Source organism: Microtus oregoni, unplaced genomic scaffold (assembly GCF_018167655.1).
Source record: "Microtus oregoni isolate MIOR12 unplaced genomic scaffold, Mior012 000015F_ref0000493, whole genome shotgun sequence".
In the NCBI taxonomy this organism is placed as follows: domain Eukaryota; kingdom Metazoa; phylum Chordata; class Mammalia; order Rodentia; family Cricetidae; genus Microtus; species Microtus oregoni.
The window spans coordinates 11,525,718-11,547,395 of NW_024543074.1; the positions used below are offsets into that span (position 1 = coordinate 11,525,718).

The following is a 21,678-nucleotide window of genomic DNA, read 5'->3' on the forward strand; positions in this document are numbered from 1 at the left end:
CCGTTCCGCCGGCGCCCGCCCATTGGCGATTGGGTAACGCCCCCCTTATGAAACACACTTTCCTGTTGGGCAAAAACACAAAACGCCGTAATAGGATTGGCTGCTGAATATGTGATTATTCCTATTGGCTGCCTTCGGTTCTCCACTTTCAATTTCATACTTGGGAAAGAGTTTACGATTGGTGTACTCGGAAGCAGCAGCAGCCAATGCCATAAGAGCTTCCGCTGCCGGCCTAGGCGATGTGACACACCTTCTTTTCTCTTCGGCTTCCCCGCCCCTTCTCGCCCGCCTTCCCTTATTCATACAAGAAGCGCCTCAATTCCGATTGGCCAGGATGTGATGCGCCCTCAGCCAATCGTAATCCAGGCTGTACTTGGGTCCTTTCAGGACAACGAACCGTGTAGAAACCACGTCTACGATTGGTCACTCCTCGGCAAGGATTTAATTTTGAATTCTTCTTTATGGTGTGGAAGAGGCTCCGACCCGAACTTCGTCTAGTCCTCAGACTTTTAGACTAGTAAGTGCAGGGACGATTCTTTCTTTGTTACCTGGTCCCATCTACCGTTACTCGAACTGTTGATGGTTGGGTTCTTAATGGCTGAAGGAGGTCTCGGGTCTTGGGCTGGGCTTGAGGGAGATGGAGTAGAAATGGGAAGATTTGGGGCAGGACAAGAGCTCCGCTGGCAACATCCAAGCCATATTTTTATTAAACACTCTTGCAATATATGTTTTGAAGCGATATGCCTTTTGCTCAGTCTTCTTCGTTACTCTGCCTCTCAAAGTGGGTCCACAGACTAGCGGTTTTAGCTTCTTTGGTCGCTAGTGACAAATGCAAATTATAGGGGTGCATCCAATCTTACTGGATAAGAATATGTATTTAACCAGATGCTGTCCCCCGCGATTCTTCAGCACATTTAAGTTTGTGGAGGAATGTTTTTTGACGGGTAGTTTTACAATGTTCCTTGAGGCAGAGTTACTTCCAACATCGATGTAAAAGTGCACCCTTTTACTACCTGCTAGTACTGTGCTGGGTGACACTAAAGACCTGTGGTCACTCCGAGAGAGACACAGAAAAGAACCGGGGGGGAAACAATACTTCACAATAAAACAAAATTGACTAACTATAGGAAAATGGCAGTAATCATGTCACAGTAATCAGGCTGAACCAACTGAGTTGATAGTGGAATTAAATTGACAACGGGCAATTTCTGTGGGCGTGAAAATGTGTTTTAGAACGTTGGTGATGAAATGGCAACTGTCATTTCCGCTGCTGCCGCGGCTTTAGAAGTGTTCCCAGCCAAAGAACTTTTCATGTACCTGATGGAGTTTTAAAAGAAGCAGCAGTGTCAACTTATGAGAAGACTAATTATTATTCTGAGATGGGCTTGTGTAACCCAGGTTGGCAAGGAATTGGCTGAAGCAAAGGATGACCTCGAACTCTGAATCCCCCTGCTTCCAGCTCCAGGGTTCTGGGATTACAGGCCTGTGTGCCAACGCGATAATTGATGTGGCACTGGAGATTAAACTCAGGGTCTTGTATGTGAGGTCAGCACTCTTCCAACTGAGCTAGATCAGCCAATGAGCCAATGCTCATTCTGCTATTTGTTGAACTTCATACTTGGAAGTTTTTGATCCACCCTTTAACTGTAAAGATATGATCTGGTTTGAATAAACTAACACCCTCGCCCAACACACACCCATCCTAAAAGTATTAGACTTAGAGGATATTGCTTAAGTGAAAAGAGAATCGTTGCTGACTGCTGCTGGAAAGTGATGGTATCTTTCATTCCTTTACTGGATAAAACATGTAATGGGGTCGGGCAGTGGTGGCGCACGCCTTTAATCCCAGCACTTGGGAGGCAGAGGCAGGTGGTTCTCAGTGAGTTCGAGGCCAGCCTGGTCTACAAAACAAGTTCTAGGACAGTGAGGACTGTTATATAGAGAAACCTTGTCTTGAAAAAAAATAAAAGAAAAAAAGCTTGTTGCTATGTTGTAAGGCTGAAGAAATAGATGAATAAAATGTAGGAAGGTGAGAAATCACACAACTGTAACCCTAACACTTAGAAGATGAAGGCAGAAAGATAGGGCATTTAAGGGCATCCTGGGCTACATCTAGTTTAAGGCCAGTCATGATTTTGTATGCCTTGTGTGCCTATAATCCTAGCATTTAGTAGCTGAGGCAGGAGGAACTTGCATTCCAGACCATCTTGTGCTATATAACAAGACTCTGTCTCAAAAAAATTTGAATCTTATAAATTTAATTGACCATTAACCAATAAGATGCTTTCACTTCACTGTTACCTTTTGACCTGAAGGTTAGCTGCCAGGATTACACTGCTGATACCAAGGCGCTTCCCACTTTTTCCAACCTGTAGAGGAAGTGGAGAGGTGTCCTCAGGTGCTGAGGAATTATATGCGAATACCTATTTCCAAAAAGGGACCAAGTGAACAGAAGTAGAAGAATGACTGTTAACTTATCAGACACAGGGTCCCACTAGATGGCCGTGACCTGCTTGGAAGAAGCTATTAGCCCAGTTCGGCCTTGAATTCACATAGATCCATCTACCTCTGCTTTGCAAGTGTTGATTTTGAGGCTGTGCACCACCACTCAGGGCCTTCAATGTGTGTTTCACTGACTTTTCGTATTCATATCTAAATCGGAAGCAAGCCATTTTCATGTCTGCTACTAGAGTAGTAATATCTTTGTTCCTTGGGAATCAACAGCTAAAACTAGCAAAACCTTTTGGAGTTTCAGATCAAAGGAACCCAGAATTTTTGTTTTGTTTTGTTTTTCAAGTCAGGGTTTCTCTGTAGCTTTGGAGCCTGTCCTGGAACTAGCTCTTGTAGACCAGCCTGGCCTCCAACTCACAAAGATCCACCTGCCTTTGCCTCCCAAGTGCTAGGATTAAAGGCGTGCGCCACCACCACCCGGCCAGAATATTTTATATATCCAGAAAAGGGTATATGTTAAAACATAAGTATATTAAGTAATATCTTTAGTGCTTCAAAATAACTGTCTTAAAACAGGTCTTTGATTTTGGATAATTGTATATAGCCTGTTTAAGTGACTCTTGTCCCATGGTCTATTAAGAAAATTCATGGTCTCTGAAGACTTACAGGTCTATGTTTTTATACTTTATTGTATTACATTAGGTGGATATCTCATCTAACCCTCAGCTTATTTTTGTATAAAACTAAGACTAAAATGCTCCTTGTCAGTTGAGGAGATTGAAGATTGACAGAGGAAAGGGGGAATGTACCCCATATTTAAGGGGGCATTTTGTAAATGATTCCTCCCACTATGACATCTGCCTATCATAATAGATGTTCATTCTATCTTGCTGAATTGCAAGCCTGTCTTTTTTTTTTTTTTTTTTTGATTTTTCGAGACAGGGTTTCTCCGTAGCTTTTGGTTCCTGTCCTGGAACTAGCTCTTGTAGACCAGGCTGGCCTCGAACTCACAGAGATCCGCCTGCCTCTGCCTCCCGAGTGCTGGGATTAAAGGCGTGCGCCACCACCGCCCGGCAAGCCTGTCTTTTTAATATCAAACTATAATCCACTACAGCCATTTTCCCACTATAAGGAAAGGAATGGCTAAGTACTGTAGCCAGTTGGTAAAGTGTTTTCCTAGCGTACAGGAAGCTTCGGTTTGGATCTCCAGCACTATATAACCCCAATGTGACTGCCAATCTCGAGGTAATGTCAGCAGTCTAGGCAGAGGTAGGGGTCATTCTTAGTTTATAGGGGTTCAAAGATCAGCCCGGGATACATATGATCTTGTTTCAAAATGACTTTTTAAAAAGGAAGGGGCCTCTGTGAGTTCGAGACCAGCCTGGTCTACAAGAGCTAGTTCCAGGTCAGGCTCCAAAACCCTGTCTCGAAAAACCAAAAAATAAATAAATAATAAAAAATAAAAAGGAGGGGGCATAGCTCAGTAGCAGAGCACTTGCCTAGACAAGGGCAAAGCCTTGGGTTTGGTCTCCGGCGGGGGAGGAGGAGATTGCAGAGAATAAAAAAGAATTCATTTGATTTCATCAGTGAATACAACAAAAGCTGAGTGAGAGACTAGTGTAAATTACAGGGAAGATTCTCCAGAGACACTTTAAATCTGAGTTTACATTTTCTTCCCAGAATGCTGATAACCTTTTTTCTCTCTGGTTTTTGTTTTGTTTTGTTGTTTTGAGACAAGAGTCTCAGGTACCCAGGCTGGCCTTGAACTTACTCGATAGCTGAAGCTATCCTTGAATCCTGATATACCTGCCTTCAATTTCCAAGTGGTGAGATTGTGGGTGTGTACACTGTACCCAGATTTTTAGGTGTTTCGGAGACAGAATCACTTTGAGGTGTTCGCCAATTCACAGCCATCTTTCCGCCTCAAATCCCATCCCCCAATACTGGTTTTAGAGGTTCGAACCAGCATGCCCACAGCTACAATTTATTTCTTACTCAAGGTTGGAGAAGAAGGTAAAAATTGGCATAAACCAAAAATAACCAAGATGATGTATATGAGGGTATATAATGGTCCTATATCATAAAGCATAGAACTATGCCCTGAAGGCTTATACATTTTCTATATGTGTACATTATTCTTTAATAAAATATATATTTCAGGTACTGGAGAAATGGCTCAAAGTTAAGAGCACTAGCTGCTCTTCTTCCACATGGCAGATCACCACCATCTGCAACTCCAGTTCCCAGGGGATATGATGCCCTCTTCTGGCCCCTGAAGGTAGCAGGCATGCAGATGGTATAAAGACAGACACAGGCAGGCAGGCAAAACACTCGTACATAACTTTTTTTCACTTCAATTTTTTTTCTCTACAGAAATCATGCCCAAGTTCAAACAACGAAGAAGAAAGCTAAGAGCCAAAGCCAAACAATTATTTAAGAAAAAAGAAGCCTCCCGAGTCCAGCCTCAGCTATTGACCCCTCCCCCTCCACCACCCACACCAGAAAGGTAAGGTGGAACGGAGAACACAGGAAATATTAAATCTCATCGTAGAGTTACCAATTCAGCCTTTGAGTTGCATCCCCTAAGTAAATCATTTTTAGGCATGTCCCATGTAAAATTTGAAATTTGTCTATACTATAATGATTGCTGGCCACAGTAGTTTGTGCTAACTGTAACCCCAGCACTCAGGAGGCTAAGGCAGGAGACTTGCTGAGAGCTGAAGGCTATCTTGAGCTATACAGTGAGTTCCAGGCCATCCTGCACTATGGAGTGAGACCCTCTCTCAAAAGGTTGTTGTTGATGATGATAGGTTCTTTTTAGTTTTTTCAAGGCAAGGTTTCTCTGTGTAGGATGATAGGTTCTTACTTTGTTGTTTTGTTTGAGAGAGCCTCTCTATCTCCAGTCCTGGCTGCCCTGGAACAGACTGTAGTCCAGCCTGGCCTTGAGCTTTTGGAAATTCTCCAGCTTCAACCCCTCCCCTATTTCTCCTCTAGTTGGTTGGCATGTACTGCCCAACCAGCTGATTTAATTTATTTTTGGTATGCTAGGGCTCAAACTCTAGGTGTCAATCATGGAAACAAAAAACAAAACTAACAAACAAAACCGACTGCTGAGCTATATATACCCTTAGCTCTAAAGCTCTCTTAAATAAATAAATAAATAAATAAATAGAGTTGGGCTTGTAGCTCACACCTGTATTCCTGGTGGGAATGTTGTCATGGAGATAATGGCAAGTACCAGAGTTCAGATTTAGTCTCTGCTACATTATCATATTACAAAGTCAGTATAGGGTACATAAAACCCAATCTCAAAAACTAAAAATTCATCAACCAGAGAGATGGCTCCGTGATTAAGAGCACTTCCTGCTCTTCCAAGGGACCCCAGTTTGATTCCCAGCACTCAAATGAGCCAGCTCACAACTGCCTGAAACTCTAGCTGCCAGACATCCATCCTCCTGCCTCTGCTTTCTGAGTATGCACCACCATGCCCAGCCAAGACCTATGGTATTCTATTTGTTTTGTTTAATGTTTCTTCCACAGAGTGGTTACTTCTTCAACAGATATACCCCAAAGCAGTAACTGGCTAAGACGACCTTGGAGCTTCAGATTTCCCAATGTCAAAGATGTGCTAAACCTTTGGACGAATAGAGCGTGGTGCATATACAATCACTGTCTGACCTGTGTAGCCCAGGTATAGGTTTTATCAACCCATCCTCAGTTATATGTTTTTTTTGGTTTTTGTTCTGTCATATTTAGTATTTATGTTCTTGTATGGTTCCTCGGCTTGACATATCCCTGAGGCTAATGTTGAATAAGGTTAATTTGTGAGATTGCACCTGTCTTTGCTTACATAAACTTCTGTGACATCGCTTTCTTCATCACGCTGCTCATTAGATTCAGGCTTGTTTCTTTATGGATTTCAGAGTTTAGAAGCACTGAGAGATGCCATCTTCCCTTCCCGAGTCTACCACAGAGAACTTCACAGTCTAAAACAACAATTTTGTGTTTTGAAAAGTGATTTATGCAAGCTCCAAGAAACACTGAAGGTTGGTGTTGCTAAGCAAACAAATCCAAAGAGTTTAACTGAAAAGACTATTACAATAGGAAAAGACTCTGGATCTGAGTTTGGTGATTTTCTCAAATGTCAGGCAGAAAGACTTCCTTCAGTGGAGGAAGAAGGCAAAAGGGGGCACTGGAAAGGTGGCTCCCCAGGTAAGAGAGTGTACTGCTCATGCAAGGAATCAAGTTTGGGTTCTAGCACCTACACTAGGAATTTTACAGCTGCAACCCCTCTGGCCTTAATTAGGCACCTGTTCTTATGTATGCACATGTACACAACACACAATCACGTAATTAAAATCAAAAACTAATTTTTTAAATGTATATTAGGAAGAATTAATGATCTCAGCCACACAAACAAAATAGAAGTAGAAAAGGAATTTCAATGAGCAACGTTGAACTTAAATTGGGAAAAGAAAAAAAGCTAAAAATATTGGGACACTTTCTTTTACATTATTGAGAAGAACATAAATTAATGAAACTTCAGTGGGGAAGCAAACGAAATGGCTATCAAATTTTTCAACTGGGGCTGGAGGGAATGGAGACATGGCTCTGTGGTTAAAAGCACTTGCTGCTCTTGAAGATAACCCAGGTTCCCAGCACCCACATTTGTTGGTTCAAAACTGCCTATCACTCTCATTCCAGGGAATCTAATGCCCTCTTCTGACCTTTTCAGGCATTTACACACACAGTGCACATACAGACAAGCAGGCACACACACACACACACACACACACACACACACAAAACATAAAATGAATACATCTTTTAAAAGTCTTGTGTTTTCAGCCGGGCGGTGGTGGCGCACGCCTTTAATCCCAGCACTCGGGAGGCAGAGGCAGGCGGATCTCTGTGAGTTCGAGACCAGCCTGGTCTACAAGAGCTAGTTCCAGGACAGGCTCCAAAACCACAAAGAAACCCTGTCTCGAAAAACCAAAAAAAAAAAAGTCTTGTGTTTTCTGCAGAAATAGCTAGGCATCAGCTCAGTTGGTAGATGCTCAACTAGTATGCAGGAGGCCCCAGTACTATATAAATAAATCAGCCATGATGGTATGCACCTCTGATCTTAGCATTTAGGAGGTCAAGGCTGAAGGATTAGAAGTAAGGTCATCCTCAACAACACAGGGACTTTAAGACCAGCCTGGAATACTTGAGACCCTATGTCACAAAATTGCTTTTAGCTGGGGATATAGTTCAATGGTAAAGCGTTTGCCTGCCGTGGCCACATGTACCCCCCCAGTGTGAGGGAAGAGAGAGTTTCAAGTAATAAATCTAACATGCCATGAGGGTGCACATGTAACATTGATGAGCCTGGGGTGTAGTTCAGTGGCAGTCTGTTGGTCTGACATGCACAGTATCCTGTATTCAATCCTTAGCCTGGCAAAAAGCAACAAAAGAAGCAGGAGAGGCCAAGAATCCCCCTGCAGCCAGTGTCAACACTCTTCTTTAGGTGTGGTAGTTCATGGCTGAGGCATGAGAATTGCCCAGCAGACTCCACAGTGAGTCCCAGGCCACGCTGAGCTAGAGAATGAGACTCTGTCTCAAAAACCCAAACAAGAACATGGCATGAAATAAATTAAATATAGAGGTATAGAAAGAGATAGTGTTCAAATTCTATAGGATGCTTCATGTATGCTTAAAACATATAATATGATACTTTACAGGTGAGCCTGGGGATATGTGCCCGTATTCCCATCCACTAGGGAAGCTGAAGAAAAAGGATTACCTGAGCCTAGGAGTTCAAGGCCAGCCTGGCTAATTAGCAAGATCCTCATCTCAAAATAGCTAATCAGCTAACTAGTTCATTAAGTCAATGGACATATCCTTATGAGATAGAGATACAGATATTCATGATAACTTTTTTTTTTTTTTTGATTTTTCGAGACAGGGTTTCTCTGTAGCTTTGGAGCCTGTCCTGGAACTAGCTCTTGTAGACTAGGCTGGTCTCAAACTCACAGAGATCTGCCTGCCTCTGCCTCCCTAGTGCTGGGATTAAAGGCGTGCACACCACCACCCAGCTCATGATAACTTTTTTTGAAGGAATGAGGTTATCCTTTTATTTTTGGGTAACCATGATAAATGTAAGTTAACAGGAAAGAGTTCTCCCGATAGTCCCTGTCTGTTCCCAAGGCAGGCATTACTTGAAATTCATGATGCTTGTCCTTATATATAGGAACATATATTCAAATTATTATACACACACACACATACACACACACACATTTCAGTTGTGTGATCCTCACTGCTGGAAACAAGAACAAAAAACAAGGCCTGGGTGTGGTTGGGGTGGCCAGAAGAGGGCATCGAATCTCCTGGAAGTGGAGTTGGACTGTTGTGAACTGCCCCATTTCCTCTGGGAATGAAACCCAGTCCTCTGTAAGTGCTGAAAGCTTGTAATCGCCAAACTTCTCTCTAGCCCCATGAGCAATGGAATTTTTGAAGTAAATTTGTTGTTGTCAGGAGTGATCATGGATTCCTGTAACCCTAATGCCCACACAGATGAGGAAACAGTTTAACTTGAGTTTTAGGTCATTCTGAGTGAATTCCAGGCCAGCCTGAGCCAGAGTGTGAAATGTCACAAAAGGGAAGGAAGGAAGGAAGGAAGGAGGGAGGGAGGGAGGGAGGGAGGGAGGGAGGGAAGGAAGGAAGGAGAAAAAAACCAAACACACACCACCAAATTAATCTATTGTTCATTTGTCAAATATGATATCTTCCAGACCATCTCAGAAAATTCTTCTTATTCAAGCCGTTGTCATACGTGTGGCGTGAGTGATAAACCTACAAACGTGCCTGCCTGTGCTCCAACAACCCCTGGAGAATCCCAAACTGTACCTCCGCCCACACTGCCACAGCCAGCCAGTCATCCGCCCCCTCCTCCTCCCCCACCCCCTCCTCCCCCTCCTCTTCCTCCGCCTCCACCACCCCTAGCACCTTTGCTGCGCAGAAGAACTGGGACTACTGGAGTACTTCAGGTAAGAAACAGTCAGGAACAGTGTGTTTTAGTTAGACTGCCATACAGGAATAAACAAACAGCCTTTCAAGGCTGAGCCCAAGGCCTAGTTATGAAGGCTGTATTTTGTGCTGATTCTATATCTTAATTTTGTTAATTGTTCTGATTTTAGTTATAAGTTTTTTGTTGAATTTTTGGGGGGCAGGAGGGTTGAAGTTTGGTTTTGTTTTTAGATGTAGTCTCATTATGTTGCCCAAGCTAGTCTTGAACTGTTAGGCTCAAGAAATCCTTCGGCTTTAGCCTTCGAGTAGCTGGCGTTACCGGTGTCTGCCAATGTAATGTAATTATTGGGGTTTTCTTGTTCCTTTGTTTTGTTTTAGGCTTTTGTTGTTGGAAGTTTTTGTTTATTTGTTCTCTGAGACTGGATCTTGATTTGTAGGCCTGACTGACGGAGACCTCGCTATGTAGAACAGACTAGCTTCGAACTTGTGATCTTTTGCTTCAGCTTTTGAGAAGCTTGAACTGTAGTCCACAAAATATACATACACACCTATACCTTGCTCCGATTATTGTACGGTTTGGGGGGGTTTTTTTGTTTTTTGGGTTTTTGGGGGGGGGGTTTCGAGACAGGGTTTCTTTGTGGCTTTGGAGCCTGTCCTGGAACTAGCTCTGTAGACCAGGCTGGTCTCGAACTCACAGAGATCCGCCTGCCTCTGTCTCCCAAGTGCTGGGATTAAAGGCATGCGCCACCAGCACCCGGCTATTGTACGCTTTCAAAGCTTTATTTCCAAGGCTAGAACATATATCTAATCCCAGCACTGGGGAGGTAAAAGTAGAAGGATCTGAAGTTCAAGGTCATTCTTGGTTATTAGTTGAGCTAATGGCTATATTAGGAGTTTGAGATCAGTCTCAAAACAAACACACAAAGAAGATTCTGGTGCAGAGGAGCTGGAGAGATGGCTCAGCCGTTAAGATCACTTACTGCTCTTGCAGAGGACTAGGGTTTGGTTCCTAGCACCCACATGGTGAGACTCAACTATCTATCATTCTAGTTCCAGGAGATCTGACATCCTTTTATAGACTCCAAAGGCACGAGGCATGGATGTCATGCCCATACATAAATGCATGCAGTCCAAATACAACTGTACATTAAAATATATAAACTTTTTTAATTTTAAAATTATGTTATCTTATGTGAATAGGTATTTTGCTTGCTTATATGACTGTGTACCATGTACATGCCTGAAAAACTCAGAAGGTGTTGGATTCCCTGGAACTGGAGTTATAGGTAGTTGTGAATCATGGGTGCTGGGAACAGAACTCAGGTCCTCTGTAAGTACTCTTAACCACTGAGTCATCTCTCCAGCTCCAAATAAAAAATTTTAAGGTTCTCTGGCACCACCCCACCCACCCACACCTACACCATCACCCTCTCATACCCCTGTCATTCTTGCTTGCTCGCATAGAATGTGTTTAATCCCTAGGGTAAATAAGAGTTAGCTTTAGGGGGCTGGAGAGATGGCTCAGAGGCTAAGAGCACTGATTGCTCTTCCAGAGGTCCTGAGTTCAATTCCCAGCAACCACATGGTGGCTCACAACCATCTATAATGAGATCTGGTGCCCTCTTCTGGCATACAAACATACATTGCAGGAATGTTGTATACATAATAAATAAATAAATCTTTAAAAAAAAAAAAAGAGTTAGCTTTAGAAGAGTATGGTGGTATGTTCCTATAACCCCAGCATCTGGAAGCTGAGACAAAAGGACTGCCAGGAGTTTAAGGCCGGTTTAAGCTAGATATGGAATACTAAGACAGCCAAGACTACATAGCAATATCCTGTCTCAAAAATAATAAAGGGGAAAAGCAAAAATTATGAATAAATAAATAAATAACAATAATGACTTAACTTTCAACTCTGAATCTTTACAAAGTAAACTTGGATTTGGGTTTCACTAGATGTCCTGATGCCAATTTTAATTCAAACCTCTTCGTGTATTTTAAGACTGAACCGTTAAAGAAAGATGGACCCATGCATATAACAGTTAAAGATCTACTCACTGTAAAATTGAAAAAGACACAGAGTATTGAAGAAAGAAAGAAGGTAAGAGGACACTGCACATGCAAGGCCTTCTTCCTTTGGGATGGGTGTGTGTGTGTTATATTTGTGTGTTTGTGGGTACGTGTGTGGAGACCAGAGGTAATACAGGGTGTCTTTCTCTATTACTTTCCACTTTACATTTATTTATTTATTTATTTATTTATTTATTTATTTTTATTTTAGAGGCAAGGCCTCCTGGCTGTCCTGGGACTTACCCTTTAAAAAAAATAAATAAATAAACCAGATTGGTCTCAAACTCAGAGATCCACCTGCTTCTGCCTCCCAAGTGCTGGGATTAACACTGTAAACACTCTACCAACTAAGCTATCTCCCAAGTTCACAGGTGTGTTTTTCTTGCTACTTAACCCGGGCCAGCTTCAAATCCTTGAATACCTCATACCTAACCCTCACAAGAAACACAGTGTCATGCCTTCCATCTTTTTTAACCTGATTGTTCCTTTGGGAAAATATAGTAAACCTGTGTATTGAAGTCAGACTTCTTTTGAGGCTGAGTATACATTCAATGACAGAGCATTTGCCTAATATTTATGAGGCCTTAGGCTCAATCTCCAGTACTAAAAAAATAAAAATAAATAGGCTGGAGAGATGGCACAGTTGGTAAAGTGCTTACCACATAAGCATGAGGGCCTGAGTTCAGATCCCCAAGACCCATGTTTTTAAAAAGCAGCCCCACATATGCTCCTAACACTGGAGAGGTGGAGACAGTCATCCCAGTTAAACAGCACTCACTGGCTAGCAGGTCTAGCCAGTCTGTCAGCTCCAGGCTCAGTGAAAGACCCTGTCTCAAAATGAGAGTGAGTGATAATGCAGATGCCTGGCATTGACCCCTGACCTCTATGCACATACTCACACACACATACACAAAACCGTGGATAACACACTTGCATCATATACACCCATACACAATGGATGGGTGTATGGACCCAATCCATTTAAGATGGACACAATGGTGCACACTAATCATCCTAACACATAGGAGGTAGTGGCAAAGAATCAGGAGTTCAGAGTCCTGCTTGGATACATAGGGGGTCAAGAAGCCAGTCGGAGAGACATACTAAAGATAGAAACACACTAGATAGGTGTGGTGCCTCCTTCCTTTAATCTTAGCACTTAGATGGAGGCAGGAGGATTTCTTTTGAATTCAAGGCTACACAGTAAAGAATTCCATGCCCGCCTGGTCTAACCAACAGGATCCTGTCTAGTAAAGCCAAGAGAGAGAGGGGGTAGTGTGCGAGAGCACCCTTGACCTTTGAAATAAAGAATGGAATCATGGAAAATGTACACTCTGGTAGTCAAACATTTGCTGTTTTGGTGTGTTTACATTAGAATGATATTTGAATATGTATATTTAATGTCTCATTTTGTAATTAAAGCTTGTACCATCGCCACCAGAGCAACGGAATCCACTAGTTACTGTCTCTGATCTGCAGCATATTACTCTGAAGCCCAACTCCAGGGTGTTAGCAACACGCGTTAAAAATGTCCTAATGTAAGGAATTGCACGTTATTATGCTCCATTGCTACTTAAAATGCTGATTTTTCTTTTGCTTCTTTTTTTTTCTTTTTCTTTTTAAGAGTTAAATGTAATTTATTATTGTTGTATGTGTATGTTGGGTTGGGGAACATGTACACATGCCACTGCCCTTGTATGGAGGTCAGAAGACAATATTGTGGAGTTGCTCTCGCCTTTCACCCTTACATGGTTCTTGGGGACCAGATATTGGCCGTCAGGCTTAGGCAGCAAGGGGCTCTACTCACTGAAACAGCTCACTGGCCCCTTCTGGGGCCATGTTAAAATTTTGTTTAGTGTTGTTTGTTTGTCTCAAGACAAGATTTCTCTATGAAGCCCCTGCTTGTCCTGAAACTTGATATTTTGACCAGACTGGCCTCAGACTCACAGAGATCTGCCTGACTCCACTTCCCAAGCCCTGTGGTTGAAAGCATATGCCACTACACCCTGCTGCACTTTTAACTTTTAAAATTACATATGCTCACTGTAGAAAAAATTGAAACTTACAGAAAAATTCAAGAAAAAAATAAAACTCACATGTAATTCATTCAACTCCCAACCTAAGTTTGTCCTGTCGTTAGAGGCAGCTGCTGGTAACATATTGGATGATTTTTTATTATTGTTTTTTGTTTAATTTTTATAATTCTAGTCTTTTTTTCTGAGCATTCATACTTTATTGCCTCCCCCAAGAGGCAGTCTATTATATGATGTATCACTGACTTACTAACAAATTTGAGGCAAAAATAAAGTATTAACAAGAATTTTTTTAGCCACGTGTGATGGTACATACCTATAATCCCAACACTCAGGAAGTGGAGACAGGAAGATCAGGAGTTCAAAGTTGTCATCAGCTACAATAGTGAGCTCAAGGCCAGCCAGAACTACATGATACCCTGTTTAAACAGTCAGTTTTCAAACTTCCAGTTTCAGGACTGGCGAGATGGCTCAACAGGTAAAGGTGTTTGCTGCCAAGCCTAAAGACCTGAGTTCAATCCCTGGGACCCATGAGGTGCATAGAGAAAACCAAATCTAAATTATTCTCTGGCCTTCACATGTGAACTCTGGCATGAAGACACACAGGCGCGTGTGCGAGCGTGCACACACACACACACACACACACACACACTTTGTTTTTAGATTTCATTAACCTCTCTCTGGCTCCTGATTATGGGTACAGTGTAACCAGATCCCTATGCGCCCTCTGCCATGTATTTCCTGCATGGTGGACGAATCCAGTTCTTTTTGTCCTTCGATTTTTTCCCCCAGACAAGGTTTCTCTGTGTAACAGCCCTAGCTGTCCTGGAAACTCTCTCTATAAACCAGACTGGCTCGCACTCACAGAGATCCGCCTGCGTCTGCCTCCCGAGTGTTGGGAGTAAAGGTTTGAACCACCACTCCCTGGCCACAGCTCTATTTTTTTTTTTTTTAATGTGACAGAAAGAACTACTTTCTAGGAGCTTGCCTATAAAACTGACCTGTTTTTGGAAAAGTGGTGAAATCTGGAAAGTTTTAATTTTTATGTCTTTATTCTCAGTACTCCCGGTAAAAGCCAAATAGATCTGCGGAAACTGCTGAGGAAAGTCGATGTGGACAGGTAAGTCTCTTATCCTTGTGTTTTCTAAGACAGTTTGAAAAGTGGGGATAGAGCTGGGGAGAGGCTGGCTCAGAGGTTAAGAGCACTGCCTGTTCTTCCAGAGGTCCTGAGTTCAATTCCCAGCATGCACTTGGTGGCTCACAAGCATCTATAATTACTTTTGGTGCCCTCTTCTGGCACGTAAGCAAACATGCCAGAACACGGTATACATAATAAATAAATAAATAAACAAACAAACAAATAAATAAATAAGAAAGATTAAAAAAAAGAAAAGCAGGGATAAAGCACAGCTCTGATATTTTTCACGCTTTTCCAGGAGCCCAGGTGGGACCCCTCTTACCAATAAAGAAAATATGGAAACAGGAACTGGACTGACTCCAGTCATGACTCAGGCCTTAAGGAGAAAGTTCCAGGTGAGTCTGTGAAAGCTAAAATTCCAACTAAGTCCTCTGGTTTGTTTTCCTGAACAGTAATTTATGTGAGTGCTGAGAGTATAGCCCAGCATGCATGGGGGCTTGGCTTAGTCTGGAAGGAGGAGGGAGAGAGGACAAGAGGGAGGGAGGGAGGGAGGGAGGGAGGGAGGGAGGGAGGGAGGATAAGCTTATTTATTTAGAAGCACAGTCTATTTATTTATATATTTTGAAAGAGGGTCTCACTATGTAGCCACCAGACTGACCTGACTCAACTTCCCTAGTTGAAGGATAATGGGCATGTCCCACTACCTAAAGTAGCTCTTGTAGTAATTAATTAATATCATAGCGGCTCAGTGGTTAAGAATGCGTACTGTTCACCAGGTGAATAGAACCTTCAATCCCAGCACTTGGGAGGCAGGGACAGGCAGATCTCTGAGTTCAAGGCCAGCCTAGTCTACAGAGTGAGTTCCAGGACAGCCAGGGCTACATGGAGAAACCCTGACTTGGGGGGAAAAAAGTAAAGAAGAAGGAGGAGGAGGGGGGAGAAAAAGGAAGAAGAGGAGGAGGGGGAGGAAGAAGAAGAAGAAGAAGAAGAAGAAGAAGAAGAAGAAGAAGAAGAAGAAGAAGAAGAAACAAAAAGAGGCTAGATGTGTAACCCAGTGGCAGAGCCCTCACCTAGCACGTGGGACACCCTGGGTTCAGCTTCTAATGCTGCAAATGCAAACAAACGAATCAAAGAATGGTCATTTTTCATTCTGTATGCTTTCCAAAATGCTTTAACTATTTGGTATTATAAAATTCTGTGAAGAAAAGCCGGGCGGTGGTGGCACACACCTTTAGTCCCAGCCCTCAGGAGGCAGAGGCAGGTGGATCTCTATGAGTTTGAGGCCAGCCTGGTCTACAAAAGCTAGTTCCAGGACAGGCTCCAAAGCTACAGAGAAAACCTGTCTCAAAAAACAACAACAACAAAAAAAAAACCAACAACAACAAAAATTCTGTGAAGAAAAACTATTTTTGCTATACAGCTAAGATTATCGTTTCCCCTTTGTTAATGAGTGTCTGATGGTTTAATTCCCTTTGCTGAGAATTTATCAAGTACTTCCTGTATGGTGAGGTCCATGCTAAAGTAAGTACCAGGATTAGAGTGTAGAAAAGGCCTCCACAGATCTGCTGCCCTGAACCTTTCAGTCCAGTGAACCAAATAATCCCTTCTTGTCTCATCCCATAGTAAGTGCTGTTAAGGAAAGGAACAAGGTTGTGTGGAAACCCAAAACAGGAAATGACCTAGCCAAGACGGTCTAGCCTGGGAGATTTCCATAGGTAATGATTCAGGCAGAGACAATTAAAGAATGAATAGGAATGAAGAAGGAAAGGATTATCCTACCATAAATGTCAGAGAGGAGAAAGATCTAAGCCACAGGAGAATAGCAGTGTCCCATCCTGCCTGGTATAATGGCCTATACATCAATCTGAAAAGTGACAACGTGGCCGTCTCTAAACCAGGCCTGACAGGTGCTAGGCAGGGTGGAGAGAGAAGTCTGGCTGCGCTGTGCACTGTTCAGGGAAAGGTTGGACAGCTTTCTCCATCATCAGTTGCTTGATGAGCCCCACGGAAAGCAAGGAGGGCGACTGGCCTCCATCTCCTCTTTTCCCACCTGTTTGTCTTAGTCTTTCTGATATCCTGTATTACTGGTTCAGAAGAAAAGCCATCTCCTGCCTCCGCTGCTGGAATGCTGGGTCTTGATTGCTGGCCTTTGTGGCTTTGAACACTGTAGTTCCTTCTTCCTGTGGGGCAGAAGCACCACGGACTCCTAAGATAAAGGGAAGACCTTAGCCACTTCCTTTCTCTGTTAGCGCAAAAACCCTTGCTATCCTTGACCCACACAATAGCTAGTATGGTATACCAGGAACCATGGAAACAGACGAAAATATAATAATAATAATAAAATCACATGTTGTGCAATAGCAAAAATCACAGATGAAATTTTGCCGTATGTTATATTACCAAAAGTGCACTGAGGAAGGTCTCCAGTAAGATTGCTAAAGAGTGGCTTTCCCCACCCAGCCCTTATGCTTCCATTAACTGAAAAGCACGTCTGCCTAGAGTTTGCACCCAGGCACAGGTGACAGGAACTTGACCACAGAGGGCTTAACCAAAATATCAATTCATTTATATATATAAAAGATAGAGCCAGGTGGTGGTGGCTCATGTTTTTAATCCCAGTGCTCAGGAGGCAGAGGCAGGTGGATCTTGATGAGTTCAAGTCCAGCCTGGTCTACAGAGTGAGTTCCAGAACAGTTGAGGCTATCCAGAGAAACCCTGTCTAGAAAAACAAAAAAGAAAAAATACTTATTTTTATATAAATATTCTGCCCCCCACCCCCCAGTCTCAAGTAGCCGTGTAACTAAGGTTACCTACAATGAACTCATTTTTCTTGTTTGTCTTCTTATTTTTATTTTTCTAAGCTAAGGACCAGACCTAGGACCTTAAAATTACTCAGCAAGCACTCTACTTTGAACTATATCGCAGCCCAAAAGAACCAGCTTCTGGGCTACAAGCAAAGCTCGAAAGAAAAGGTCCACAGCATGGCGAAACTAAGGAAAAATGCACGCTGACACCTGTTCTGATGGATTCCTTCTTTATTCTCTCACGATGCTCCTTTGTTCTCACAGCTTAAATACCTACAAAATCTTTCAGGCATTGCCTTTTAAGGTCACATTACATTTCTAAGAAAATGATAACAGAGTCCTTCCAACAGCTCACAGAGCAATAAATCCAGATTAAACTGTCACAGAGCAAGGAAGAAGCACTTTCTCTCTGTCAGCTCCCTCCCTAATCAGTGGGCAACAACACACAGCTGCAAAAGGAGAGAGAGGTCTTTTTGTTATCTACAGAGGTGTCTTATAAAACTAAACTACTAGCCAGGCGGTGGTTGCACACGCCTTTAATCCCAGCACTTGGGAGGCAGAGGCAGGCGGATCTCTGTGAGTTCGAGACCAGCCTGGTCTACAAGAGCTACTAGTTCCAGGACAGGCTCCAAAATCACAGAGAAACCCTGTCTCGAAAAAACAAAAAACAAACAAACAAAAAAAAAAACTAAACTACTGAGGATTCTAAGGGGAGTGAGGAAATTGTGTGCTACATCCTACACTTCCAAGTGTATAAACATTTTAAACTAACATTTTGTGATTAGCAATCGTAAAAGGCTGGGCTTTCTTGAACTGGAGATTGTTTACAAAGAGCAGTGTGTAGTCAGAGAGAGTGAAATGCTGAGTTGGGCAGAGGCCTGTGGAGCTGCAGGGCGGGGGCAGAGGCCCTCTCCAAGGCACAGTGACATTAAAAGCATTTTAAATCTGGAAATATATTTTTTCTGTTCTCCATGTAACCCTTGGCCGTAAAAGGGAGACTTGTAACTCTTTCTCAAGGCTACGAAGTTAATTTATATTTTGTAGCCCTGGCCAGTTAGGGAATCTTTTTCCTGCGGCAACTGAACAAAAGCCACTAAAACTGAGGCAAGAATTTGTCCAGAGAGTTAATCACTGTGCTCTGGCCCCACAATTGAGTTGCTTTGACACAACAAATCAGACAGCTGGCTATGTATCCTTGTAAATAAGATTGTATTTTTCTGTGAATAGTTTATCTTAAAACCCATTAGCAAGGCACCTGGTCTAATCTAAAGCTACTTTGAAGTTTTATATCTGTTGATAGTATACAGCTATCTTGGCAGCTAGGGAAAATACAACTGTTTTCTTTCTTTTTTTTTAAATATTTATTTATTATGTATACAATATTCTGTCTTCATGTATGCCTGCAGGCCAGAAGAGGGTACCAGACCTCATTACAAATGGTTGTGAGCCACCATGTGGTAGCTGGGAATTGAACTCAGGACCTTTGGAAGAGTAGGCAATGCTCCTAACTGCTGAGCCATCTCTCCAGCCCCTACAGCTGTTTTCTTAAACTTTGTTCCAGATAGGTCTTAATGGAAACTTATAAGCCCTGACTTGGGTAGCATCTTTTTGTATTTGTTTTATTAATTAAAACTCTGATTAGGCTAACATTATTAATATTAATTAGACAATATGCATAAGGAGGAGCCACCTTCTTAACAATCCACAGATAAAAATGTCCAGTAGATTGGAATTGTATTCATGAGATACACACACATTAGATACAGACTGTGGGGAATTCCCTGTAGCCCCTAGGGAAAGAATGCAGTTGAGTACATGCAAAATTACAGACAGAAGCAAAAGATATTCTAGAGTCTGTATTTCTTTTTTTTTTTTTTTTTCTGGTTTTTCGAGACAGGGTTTCTCTGTGGCTTTGGAGCCTGTCCTGGAACTAGCTCTGTAGACCAGGCTGGTCTCAAACTCACAGAGATCCGCCTGTCTCTGCCTCCCTAGTGCTGGGATTAAAGGCGTGCACCACCATCGCCCGGCGAGTCTGTATTTCTTGCAGGCCTTGCAAGATGAGGTTCCTCCATCAGAAGTTATTTCTGGTGAATTGACACCTTGAATATTAATTGCTACCTCCTGTAATAAATGATAACAGCTCTCAGCAGAGCTAAGTCTCCAACTGCCGGAATTCATTTTCATTTTTTTTTGTTTGTTTGTTTTTTAGACAGGGTCTTACCTTGTAACTCTAACTAACTTGGAACTTGCTACCTAGATCAGGCTGGCCTTAAACTCCTGTCTGCGATTAAAGGCATGAGCTACCACCCCAGCTGCAATCCATATTTCTCACCTGAACATTCCTTTGGGAAACAGGAAGTCCACAGTTAGTGCAGCAGTTTCATCGTGTCCTTCCTGCTCTTTAGTCTTTTACCTTTGTTTAGTTTTGTTGTTATTGTTTGGTTGGTTTTGATTTTGAGGCAGATTCTCACTATGTATCCCAGGCTGGTCACAAACTTGTAGCAGTCCAGCCTCAGGCTTTCAAGTGTTGGGATTCTAGGCATGAGCTACCATTTCCTCATCACTTCCATCCTTGATGCATGTTTTTGTCCTCACGGTGCACAATGGCATTTCTTCCTGTAGACGTATATTTACGTCTCGGGCAAAGGGAAAAAGCATGTACAAAAGGCTTGTTAGTTTCTGTTTGTATCAGGAAAGCTGGGGAAGGTAGCTAGGAATGCTAATACTACCTTGCAAAAGGCATCAAGGCTTTATTAAAGGAAGAAGACCTGTGTTGGTCATAGGAACATCACTCATGTTATAACTGTGACTTTCTTTTATATAGCTGGCTCACCCTAAAAGCCCAACTCAGTCTCTACCACTTCATACAAGCAGCTTCGATGAACAGAACTGAGGCCAGCTCTGCCTGACTCCAAGGAGGAATCGACACGATGACAGATCAAACCCCCTAAATTTTAATGTACTAAAATATGTATAGCTCTATGAATGTAATTCTACTTGAAGAATCAGAGTGAGTATGTATGTAACATACACACATTGTGACATAAAGAGAGAATTTAGATATATTCTGATGATTATGATAGTAATCTGCAAAGTAATGTTTACCCTGGAATTAGCCAATTTAGGTTAGAGTCGTTGTTCAGATTTCATTTCATAGGGGCTGGCAACACGGTTTAATAGGCAAAGGCACTTACCAAGGGCCCAGATGGCGGGAAGAAAGAACTCTCACAGAGGTCCTCTGATCTCCACATAGACGCTATGATATGTGCTTCCTTCAACACACCAAGTTAATAAACTTGTTAAAAATAGTATTAATGGTATAACTAGTTTATTATATAAATATAGTTCTGACATTAAGAAAATAGTCTGAGGGGCTGGAGAGATGGCTCAGTGGTTAAGAGCACAGACTGCTCTTCCAGAGGACCCGGGTTCAATTCCCAGCACCCACATGGCAGCTCACAACTGTCTGAAGATCAGTTCCAGGGGATCTGACACTTCACACCAATGCACATAAAATAAAGTTAAATAAACCATAAAAATATTTAAAAAAAAAAAAAAAGAAAATAGTCTGAGTATTAGAGAAAATGGCTCAGCAGTTAAGAGCACTCCAGCTTTTGCAGAGGACCCAAGTTCAGGTCCCAGCACTCAATTGAAGTGGCTTCCAGATGCCTGTAGCTCCAGAGCCAAGCGACTCACTGCCTTCTTCTGGGCCAGACTGGCACCTGCACTCACATGTACATAGGCACACAGACACGTAACTAAGAATATAAAGAACATAACCTGGTTCCCGCTCATCTAAGGCTAATTCATTCATTGCTACAAACTTGATTCATAAAATAAGACCCTCTACTTGGGCATAGTGACACCTGCTTTCAATCCCAGCACCTAGAAGACAGAAGCCTGAAGTTCTCTGGGAGTTTGAGGACAGTCTGGTCTATATATTAGTTTCAGAACAGTCAGAACTATACAGTGAGACCCTGTCTTAAAGTAAATAAACAAGTAATTTAGAGGAAAAAGAAAAAAGAAAACAATTCAATGTGACTTGAAAAATTTGAAAAGACCCTGTGTTTGCTTGAAATGGAAGTCTTAAATTATAGCCCAGGATGGCCTGGAACTCATGGAAATCCTTGGTTCTCAATCTCCCAAATGCCGGAATTACAGGGGTGAGCTA

The 21,678-nt window shown here is 42.4% G+C and overlaps 1 protein-coding gene across 1 annotated transcript; it reads left to right on the forward strand.

Annotated features, from left to right (window-relative positions):
• Positions 1 to 386: 386 nt before the first annotated feature.
• Prr11 (proline rich 11) lies at positions 387 to 20,852 on the forward strand. The gene is made up of 10 exons (XM_041664811.1): positions 387 to 517; positions 4,825 to 4,957; positions 5,992 to 6,142; positions 6,375 to 6,497; positions 9,228 to 9,482; positions 11,465 to 11,563; positions 12,955 to 13,070; positions 14,626 to 14,685; positions 15,002 to 15,098; positions 20,332 to 20,852. Exons 2-10 carry the CDS (start codon positions 4,830 to 4,832, stop codon positions 20,398 to 20,400), a joined length of 1,098 nt encoding a protein of 365 aa, XP_041520745.1. The 5' UTR covers positions 387 to 517; positions 4,825 to 4,829; the 3' UTR covers positions 20,401 to 20,852.
• The last annotated feature ends 826 nt before the right edge of the window (positions 20,853 to 21,678 follow it).

Bases quoted from the DNA above. Each gene is read 5' to 3' on its own strand.
- Prr11 (XM_041664811.1), top strand. From the start codon at position 4,830: ATGCCCAAGTTCAAACAACGAAGAAGAAAGCTAAGAGCCAAAGCCAAA. The intron at 4,958-5,991 runs GTAAGGTGGAAC...TTTCTTCCACAG, and splicing joins CCACCACCCACACCAGAAAG to AGTGGTTACTTCTTCAACAG. The intron at 6,143-6,374 runs GTATAGGTTTTA...TATGGATTTCAG, and splicing joins GTCTGACCTGTGTAGCCCAG to AGTTTAGAAGCACTGAGAGA.